Source organism: Lipotes vexillifer, unplaced genomic scaffold (assembly GCF_000442215.2).
Source record: "Lipotes vexillifer unplaced genomic scaffold, Lipotes_vexillifer_v1.1 scaffold1347, whole genome shotgun sequence".
In the NCBI taxonomy this organism is placed as follows: domain Eukaryota; kingdom Metazoa; phylum Chordata; class Mammalia; order Artiodactyla; family Lipotidae; genus Lipotes; species Lipotes vexillifer.
In genome coordinates this window covers 694400-704320 of record NW_006796201.1, presented here as the reverse complement: position 1 = coordinate 704320, position 9921 = coordinate 694400, and the positions used below count along the sequence as shown (strand labels likewise).

Below are 9921 nucleotides of genomic sequence, written 5' to 3'. Positions count from 1 at the left end.
GCGCTTTGACCACTACCTGGTGCCTCCCGGAACCGCCATCCTCCGTGTGCCCATTAAACCGATCGCTCTCGGCTCTGACCTCTCTGTCCGCTGCTCGGTCTGCAGCAGCTCGGGACCTCCCAGCAGCAGATGGTCCCTGGGTCAGAGGTCAGCGCATTAGACCCATCGGAGTCTAGTGCCCTCGCCCTTGCCCTCGCCGTCCGGACGGGGTCAGAGGTCCCGGGGCCTCTTCCTCAAGCTGGCCCAAAGTCCGAGCTCCGGGGTCCCCTCCCCTAAGAGCGAGCTGAACAGTCAGAGGCGGTTCAGTTCCATAAGTTCAGAGTCTAGGAGGCCCCTCCTCTCAGGTTCAGGGGTCGGACCGGGGGCCGGGTCCTGGGAGCTTCCACCCTTAAGGCCGAGTAGGGTGGTCGGAAACAGAGCGCCCTCCCTGGGTCAGCTGAGGCGTGCCGGCCGGGCGACTGGAGAGCCGGCCCGGCGCGCCCGGCTGTCCGACCCGGCCCGGCCGCGGGGTCCCCGGCAGGGGGCGGCCTCGCTCCACGCCGTCCGCTCCTCCCGCTGCCGCCGCCACCCAGGCTGCCGCTCCTCCCCCCGGCCCCGCCTCCCTGGCCCCCGCGCCGCCCGCCTGTCCGCCGGTCTCCGCAAGGCCATCGGTCCGTCCGCCCGCCTTCCCAGCGCTCCTCCGCCCCGGCCCCGCTATCCCGGCCGCGCACGTCGCTTCCTCGGTTCCGGCCGCCGCTAGCCCGTTCCCGCCCCCGAGCCGGACGCCGCCGCTACGCGAGGCCGGGGATTGGCAGAGCGCGTAGGCCGCGCTGCCGCGGATGGAGTCGGAATAAAGGGGCGGCTGAGAGAGCAGCTGGTCGCCACTCGCCCTGAGCCTGACCCCGCGGGCGGCCTGGAGCAGGTGAGCGGCTGGGCGCCCGGGGCCGCGGCTGGGCGCCACTCCCGCGCCCGCCGCACCCTTTCCCCAGCCGGCCTGGCCGCCCCTCCACTCCCTCCAGCCCGACCCGGCGGCCTCCTGAGCTCCTGGGCGGCCCAGGCCGACCTCGACGCGCAGCTGGCTCCCGGGCCAAGCCTGCAGCCCTGGGGCCTTTTTCGGGCCCAGTGGCCCGCGGGGCCGGCCCTCGGGCCGCAGCGGCCTGTCCACTCCCGGCGAGGGCTGACAGGAGGCAGCCCAGCTGGGCCGGCGGGCATTGCCGGCAGGGAGGTGATCGGCTTTCATTCGGTTTCCCAGGGAAGAGGAAGGGCTGGGGTGGGGCTCAGGTGGGGGCCTCCGCTTGCTGCCCTCACCCTAGTCGCTCATCCTCTTTGCTGAGTGATCAGAGGAGCCTCTGGCCGCACCTTCCTGGAGGGGGGCCAAGGTGGGCAGCTGAGCTGGGGGCCTAGGACCGTGGACCCTGTGTGGCAGCTATTCATGCCGGAAAAAAAAAAAAAAAAAAAACAGTTGGGTTGGTGCAGCCTGACCTAGACCTCGCTCAGAGTAGTTCTGCTTCCCTCTTTCCTGGGGAGGCTTCAGTACCTGCTCACTCATGCAACCTGCTGCCTCCACCCAGAGCAGCGGCTTCTTTACTTCTCTTCCCAGAAAGATGCTGAGGTTGACAGCTTTTAGCCTGACTCTTATGTTTCTTTGGCAGTTAGAGGCCAGGCTGGCCTCTAAAGGCATCCCCTTCTCTTTTCATCGGGAGAAAACTTAGAAACTTTTCAATGTTAGAGACAGAAGAGCTGGGAACCTGAAAGTGGGTTGCGTCTGATTCTAAAAGTTCTTCCCTCTCGCTGTCATTACCTTATGCTGCCACAAAGTGGTGAGTTAGAGATTTGCCTGAGCTGGGTGGTCTCTACTTTCCACTGATTATCCAAAATGTTACAGACTTGGAGCAAGGGAACAGGGTTCTCTCCGGAAAGGTGATAGGGATGAACGCTCTGTGGTTAGCATGCCACTTCCCACATTGAAGGGGCAAACTCGAAATTGCTTGCATTTTCCTACAGGCCTTGACACTGTCAGATGGAGAGGATTTAGGACTTGTTTTGGTGCTCTGGGAGATGACTGGACTAGGGAACTTCTGCTATGTAGACATCTAGGCTGCGTGGGTCTCTGGACCCGCCATCTAACCCCCATCATGCACTGGCTCAGGTCCCTGCAAAGCCATCCCACTTATGTGAAGAGAGAACAGGCACATGGTCGGGGGGAGGGCCTGGGGGGTAGTTGAGAGGGGTATGGGCCAGCCCCTGATGGGAGAAGGTTTCTGAGATGGTCCTCAGTTTCATGCAGTTGTTTTAGATATTGACTGACTGAGGCCGTTTGCTGTGGGGCCCTCAGGTCTGGGAGGCCTGGCCTCTTAGACCCACAGTCTGTTCTTATAAGCAGTTGTGTCCTGGGTTGAGATTCAGCAACAGGAGAGAAGCTGGCAGGCCTACAGGGAGGCCTCAACCAGAGCCTTTCTGCTTTTATCTATCTTAGGTACTGGGCTTCCAAGTAAGAAGTGTTTTGCAAAAAATAAAGTTATGTTACTAAAATTCTTGTTTTGGATGCCAGGGCCCTATCTGGTCACCTCCTTCTTTCTTTGGAGCAAGAGCATTACTTGTGACTTCTCTGTGTTGTGGACAGATCACCCCAGACTGTCACCCGTGAGACAGCTAATTGAAGAGGGTTGACAGTGAGCCGGGAGGTTGGGATGCCTGGCCCAGGGATGGGGAACTGAATGTGGGTTGGGCATGGAGACAGCCACCGTCCCCTTTGCTGGAGGAGCTGAGCCGCCAGCAGACTTCTTTGGTAGCATGTGAAGGGAGCAGATCTCCCAGCTCTGAGCCCCTCTCGCTTCCCTGATGTGGTTTATGTCAATGTGGCGAGTGCAGGCAGATCAGGGAGAGGCCCCGGGAGCAGCTGCATGTCCCTGCCTCAAGCTCACGATTTCTTTCTTCTCTACAGAACCAATCATCAGGGAGGGCAGAGCTTCCCTGCCATTGCTGGCACCCTGCCTCGAAGACCCCCGTCCTGTAGGCAGAGCCTTGTAGTCTGTCTTAGTTAATGACTTGGGCCGCCTGACTAGCCCCTCTCTGTGCCTTGTCTGAGGTCCTCATCCATACCTGATCCTGGGCAGCTTCTGTCTCTGGTGTGGGTCACCTTAAGCGGGGAAACTGAAGCCATTACTCTCCAAACCCTGTTTCATCTTCCCAAGCATGTCGGAAAGCTGGCAGCAGCCGCCGCAGACACAGCCGCAGCAGCCGCAGCCACCGCAGCCTCAACACCACGCAGAACCACCGCCGGCCCTGGCCGAGCACACACTGACCCCAGGCACAGCTGAGAACCCCCTGGGCTGTGCCGTCTATGGCATCCTTCTACAGCCTGACCCGGGCCTGCAGCCCCCGCAGCACGCGCCCCTGCAGCCAGCAGGCGAGCCGGGCCCCAAGTGCGGCGTGTGCGGTCACGACCTGGCGCACCTGTCCAGCCCGCATGAGCACCAGTGCCTGGCAGGCCACGACCGCTCGTTCCAGTGCACGCAGTGTCTCAAGATCTTCCACCAGGCTACCGACCTGCTGGAGCACCAGTGCGTGCAGGCCGAACAGAAGCCTTTTGTCTGTGGCGTCTGCAAGATGGGCTTCTCGCTGCTCACGTCGCTGGCGCAGCACCACAGCGCGCACAGCGGCACTGGGGGCCTCGTGAAATGTTCCATCTGCGAGAAGACCTACAAGCCTGCCGAGGCAGCTGAGCCTGCGGCCACGGCCGCCCCTTCGCTGCCCCCAGCACCCCCTCCGCCCGCCGTAGCCCCTGCAGAACAAGCCGACAAGCCCTACAGCTGCCCCATCTGCCAGAAGCCCTTCAAGCACCTGTCGGAGCTCTCGCGGCACGAGCGCATCCACACGGGTGAGAAGCCCTACAAGTGCACACTGTGCGACAAGAGCTTCAGCCAGTCGTCCCACCTGGTGCACCACAAGCGCACGCACAGCTCAGAGCGGCCGTACAAGTGCGCAGTTTGCGAGAAGACCTTCAAGCACCGCTCGCACCTGGTGCGCCACATGTACGCGCACTCGGGGGAGCACCACCTGTTCCGCTGCAATGTGTGCGAGCTGCACTTCAAAGAGTCATCCGAGCTGCTGCAGCACCCGTGCACGCCCAGCGGGGAGCGGCCCTTCCGCTGCAGCGAGTGCCAGAAGGCCTTCAAGCGGCCGTCGGACCTGCGGCAGCACGAGCGCACGCACAGCGCCGAGCGGCCCTTCAAGTGCGACCTGTGCCCCATGGGCTTCAAGCAGCAGTATGCGCTGATGCGGCACCGGCGCACTCACAAGACCGAGGAGCCCTTCAAGTGCGGCCTGTGCGAGAAGGGCTTCGGGCAGCCCAGCCACCTGCTTTACCACCAGCACGTGCACACCCTCGAGACCCTCTTCAAGTGCCCCGTGTGCCAGAAGGGCTTCGACCAGTCGGCTGAGCTGCTGCGGCACAAGTGCCTGCCGGGCGCGGCTGAGCGGCCCTTCAAGTGCCCGGTGTGCAACAAGGCCTACAAGCGGGCGTCGGCTCTGCAGAAGCACCAGCTGGCCCACTGCTCGGCCGCCGAGAAGCCTCTGCGCTGCACCCTGTGTGAGCGCCGCTTCTTCTCGTCCTCCGAGTTTGTGCAGCACCGCTGCGACCCGGCCCGCGAGAAGCCGCTCAAGTGCCCGGACTGCGAGAAGCGCTTCAAGTACGCCTCTGACCTGCAGCGGCACCGGAGGGTGCACACGGGCGAGAAACCCTACAAGTGCCCCAACTGCGACAAGGCCTTCAAGCAGCGTGAGCACCTCAACAAGCACCAGGGCGTGCACGCCCGGGAGCAGCAGTTCAAGTGCGTGTGGTGCGGTGAGCGCTTCCTGGACGTGGCCCTGCTGCAGGAGCACAGCGCGCAGCACAGCGCCGCCGCCGCTGCGGCCGAGGGCGCCTACCAGGTAGCCGCCTGCCTGCCCTGAGTCCCCGCCGCGGCCCCCACCAGGCCTGGCCCAGCCTCCTCGCACCCATCCCTGCACCCGGCTTGGTGTTCTGAGGGAGGCCCTGGGCGTGAGGACAGAAGGGTGCTGGGCAGGTGGAGGGTGTGGGTGCCTGGCACTCCCGGTACAGGCCTGGGGGGGTGGCGGGGGCAGCAGATTGCTGTGGCTGGTCCTGACCCCACAGACCTCTTTCCCATTACAGGATTCGCTTTCTTGAGAGACCTCAGCCTCCCTTGTCTCTGGGGGCCTGGAACCAGGCTGGAAGTCAAATGGCCTCTCTCCACCCCAACGAGGGGGTGGTGCTAGCCCAACCTTCCCAGACCTTTCAGCCTAATCAGAAATCAGATAGGTTAGGAAAGAGAAGGGTCACGGTAGGGCCTGGGAGAAGGGCTGGACTCCAGAGGTAAGCTGGGTGTAGGGCATCCCCCTTCAGGTTGCTGTTTGAGGGAGAGGGTCAGCTCCGTGGTGTAGTCCTGGGACCAGGAGGGCAAACTGTGAGCCACCGGCCTCTCCGTCAGCTTCAGCCAGGGGCGATGCATCCTCCAGGTTTCTGGCAGGCGAGACATACAGGGGTGCTGCACACCTGTGGGCTCAGTCTGCTTGGAGAACAATTGGCCCAGCCAGAAGGGAGGAGGCAGAGAAGTTCTCCTGTGACTCAGCCAGGGACAGTGCTGTCCACAGGGAAAGGAGGAAAGGCAGCCTTTGCACCCAGGGCTAATCCCACTGTTTTGGAAGTGCCCCTCCCACCTTTGCGGCATGGTTCCAGGCACTGGTGGGGAATGTGCACTCAGCCCAACAGAACTACTGATGTGAAAGAGGGGATTGTTAGATCACCTTGTGCCTGGGAGGAAGCAGGGCCAAGCCCGTGATCTTCCCAGTGGATGGGAACAAGTGTCACCCCTTTGAATTGTGTGAACCAAAGCCTCAAGGGCATGGCCCTAATCAGCTCGCCCCAGCCCTGCTTCAGGGCCAAGACCATGCCTGGGTACCCAGGGTAGGGGAGGTGAAAGGACCACGGGAACGCCTCTGAGCCCACAGTGCCCTGCCAGCCCGTGCGCACCCTCCCCCATCAGGCTGGTTGCTGGCCGGTACTTCAGGGGTGTTGCTCTACCAAGATGCTCCGGACAACATCCAGCTGCTTCCAAGGCCAGAGTGTTCTCCTTCGGGTCCTCCTAGGGCCCCCCTAGGTCTCTGGCTGCCCACTGGGCTCATGGAGCCGAGGGTGTCCAGGATAAGGAGTGGGCAGGGGAAGAGGGTTGTTAAGGAAACCGGTAGGTAGATGGAGTCGATTGGTATTGCTTGATGGCCGGGACTGTCCTCGGGAAAGCCAGAAGACCTTTACTATCAAAATGATTCTTTTGAACCCAGCTCTGCCCCACCCTCTCCCAGCCCCTTTCCCTGGGTCTTAAAAGGAGACTTTAATCAGTGCCCACCCCAAGATCCCAGAGGAGCAGGGAGACCTGTCTTGTCCCACTCTCACCTTCAGAAGTCTGAAAAGCCCTCATCCCCCTCCTCTGCCTAGGTTCCCTTCCTGTGCCCGTAGAGAGGGGCTGGTCCTTCCCCTTGGTGCTGGCTTTAGTCACAATGCCTCAAAAGACGTGGAACCCAGGCTGACAACAGTCCCAACTGCTAATGTTTTTCTTTCATTTTGCTTTCTAAAAGCAGTTGTTATACTGTTCATAACATTGTATAGTTTAATTTCATGTCATTTTGGATCTTATATAAAAATGTGAGAATTTGGATTTTTAAAAAGAATGACTCCATTTTAGATAGCCCTTTTGATGTTAATATATAGTGAGTCCAATGTATGCTTTAGAAGTAAAGACATTGACCTTCACAGACCAAAGCACAGTTTGTTCTGGTCATTCTTCAGAGGGGAATGTTGGGACGTGGAGAGGGAGTGAGGTGTGCAGGCCAGGGTGGCAGGCTTGGGATTGGGACATAAGGCTGGGTTTGAATGTTTTGAACATTCTGTTTGTGTGACTTTGGGCAAGTCACTTAACCTCTTTGGGACTCAGTTGCCTCATCTATAAAATGGGGAGGTTAACCCTTGCCTTGCTTGGTTCTTGTGAGAATTAAGTGGAATCGCATACGGCGGCCCTGGTGGGGAAGCTGTGACAATGCTGACGGTACCAACTGCGGGACACTTGGGATCCTTGGGCTGTGACCTCTTGACATCCTTGGGGTTTAACTGCAGCCCCTGTAAAGGGAGCTAATCTGTGAGGGACCGGCAGCTCATGGATGGTCAGAAGCTGGGCACTGGGCCTGGTAAGCAGGAGAGCTTGTTTAGCCCCAGTGGAAAATCAGGGTCTGCCTGGAGCAGCCTACAGGCGCCGCCCCCGAGCATCACATGCTCTCACCCCACTCCTACTCACCCTGTTGCACGGTGATCCATCTGCATGTCCAGCCCAGCCGCCTCCATCTCAGACTTCCTGCACCCCTCTTCTGTCCCCTGTCCTGTCCCGCAGTGGGCCAACTGCAACTCAGGCTTCTGTTTCTCAAAGGCAAGGGTGGAGGTGGGGAGAGGAAGGTAGAAGCAACTGCCCCCAGGGCTGAGAGCCAGTGGAGGGTGGTCAGGAGGGACCCCTGCCCTGAAGGTAGGGGTGGAGGTGAGGGCAGAAAGAGGACAAGGAGCTACCCACGCCGCAGAGAGCTCAAAACTGGCTGCACAAGTCTTAGTGGAGAGGCCAGGGGGGACCCCGGATGTGACCAGGACCCCATGATCCTCTTACTCCCTCTGCATGTGGCCACAGGAGGACTCTGCCCTTGAGAAGCCGTGTGCAAGCGTCCACCTCTCAGCGAGGACGCGCAGGACCCCTTGTCCCTGTGCCCGGCTTGAATCCTGGCTTCCTTTGTAGTCCAGTGACCTTAGGCAAAACCCACCCACCTCGCAGAGACCCCTGGAAAGCACTGGCACGTATTGGGTGCTTTATAGCTTCGGGTTGCTCTTCCTGAACGGGTGGTGTTCTGCGTGTGCCAGGGGCCAGAGGAGCCCTGGATGAGCCCACATGGAGGGTGCAATGACTTTTTCTTCTTTTGTCCCCACCTTGCCTCCCCTCACAAAGCAGTGGGGCTCCCACCTGGGCCAAAACCAGGGCCGTGAATGGAGCCCTGGCCTGGGGGGCCTGCGTGTTGAGGCTCAGGTCTTAGACCTTTGATAACAAGTGATCCCAGGCAGGCTCTGTTCCTCTTGGGGCCTTGATTCCATCTGAAGCATAGGTCTTGACCTCTGATCTCTAAGGGTCCTTAGAGACCTGTCGCTCTGATTCTGGGAAGGTAACCGGATCAACCTGTGGCCCCTATTCCCCTTCCTGCCTCTCTCGGCCTCCAGTCTGCTCCCCACCTGTCTCATTCTGGTTTCTGTTGATTGTAAGTGACAGAAACAGCGCAGACTGGCTTAAGCAGCCACACACTGTACCTGGCCACACACACAGGTACCTCTCCCACCTACCTGCCCAGGAACCCCACCGCTTCCTGTGTCCCATAGCTGATGTGAGGCTCCGTCTCTTAGAGCATGGAATTTTCATGGGGGAACTTCAGGCGCTATGGCTAGGGCTACAAACTAGCACTATCACCTTTAACCTCCGGGTAATCATCCCCTTTGCCCCAACCACTGACAGGATGGGAAGAGGGTGGTACCTTGGGGTGAGGGGTGACATGTGGATGAGGGCCAGAGGAGCGAGAGCGAGAGGCTGACATAAATTCACACTCTGGAGTTAATAATTTCCCCTTCCTGGGGAAAGAGGCACTGCTGGGTGGGGTGGGGGTCCCTTTTCCTGGGTCCTCGAAGTCATTGCCAGAGCAAGCTGGGCCACCAAAGACAACTTCCCTAGGGAGCCCATCATCTTGACGGCTCTGTCAGACTCCCACTGTGTGGCTGGCTCTGTGCTCGGCCCCCCAGGTGGGCAGTGGGAGAGGACCCTGCTCTCCAAGGGTGGAGCCTATGCTCATGAACCCCTGTGGCAGTGCTGTGCTGTCATAGTTAAGAGCACAACGGTCAGGCCGGGCTGGAGTCCCGCCTCTGCCACTCATCAGCACCAAAGCTTTGGGAAGGTTTTTGGACCTCTCTGGGCCTCATTTTCCTCATCTGTGAAATGGAGCCATTAATGCTGTCTTCTGGGCTTAGGGTGAGGGTCCCATGAAATGACCTAAGTGGAGTGTTTGCCACATAGTGGCCACTCAGGAAAGCAGAGCACTGGGAGGTCAGAGGCAGAAGGGAGCCAGCCTAGCTCTCCTACCTGAGTGTCAGGGCTCTCCCACGCCCACCCTGCTACACAAGACCTTTCCCATCCACCAGCTGGTCTGAGCCTCATACCACCTCCATGGCATGGGCAGGGCAGACCTGAGGATGTGTTTTGTGCTGATCCTTGAGAAGTCCAGGGGCTTCCCAAAGCTGTATGCTCAGTGATGAGAGAGGCCTGGCATTGTGGGGTCTGGCTAGGTAGGGGGATAGGCGGTGGGGTGGGACCGCCTGGGCTCTGAACCCACAGACCTCCAGCTTCAGCCACTGAAGCCCGGGGCTCTGGCTCCAACCCACTCTTTGCGGGCCAGGAAGCTGGGAACAATGGCCGGGACTGGTGCTGGCACCAGGGCTGGCCATGGAAGCAGGAAAGCTCTTCACCAGCAGGCAGAGGGGGCAGCCAGCCCTCGGGCCTGCTCTCAGCTCCTTGAGGGACTGGAGCCTCCGTTTTCTGTCCTGCCATCTGTGCACAGGCAGCTCCATAGAGAGCCTCCACCAGACCTCCCAGTCACCAGCCTCATCCCTCCTCCAGAGCAGGCCCCAGACAGGACCATGGACTGCTCAGGCCTTGGAAATTTGCCCAAGGCCTCTGCGCCTGGGCCAGGCTCGCCTGTGATAAGCTCCACATCCCATCCTCAAGGTGCTTTCTTTGTTCCTTGAGGTCATGCCCTCCAGGAAAAGCCTTGGCCGCTATTGATTTTTGCAGATTCTGGCAGGAAGGCCCGGGCCTT

General features: G+C 60.1%; 1 protein-coding gene across 1 annotated transcript; it reads left to right on the top strand.

The window, feature by feature from the left end:
• The first annotated feature begins 3117 nt into the window (after window positions 1-3117).
• Window positions 3118-4957, top strand: ZNF319 (zinc finger protein 319). The gene has a single exon (XM_007468300.1). The coding sequence runs from the start codon at window positions 3175-3177 to the stop codon at window positions 4930-4932; it is 1758 nt and encodes a 585-aa protein (XP_007468362.1). The 5' UTR covers window positions 3118-3174; the 3' UTR covers window positions 4933-4957.
• The last annotated feature ends 4964 nt before the right edge of the window (window positions 4958-9921 follow it).

What these genes read in the sequence shown, in the direction of transcription:
- ZNF319 (XM_007468300.1), top strand. Translation starts at nt 3,175, where the DNA reads ATGTCGGAAAGCTGGCAGCAGCCGCCGCAGACACAGCCGCAGCAGCCG.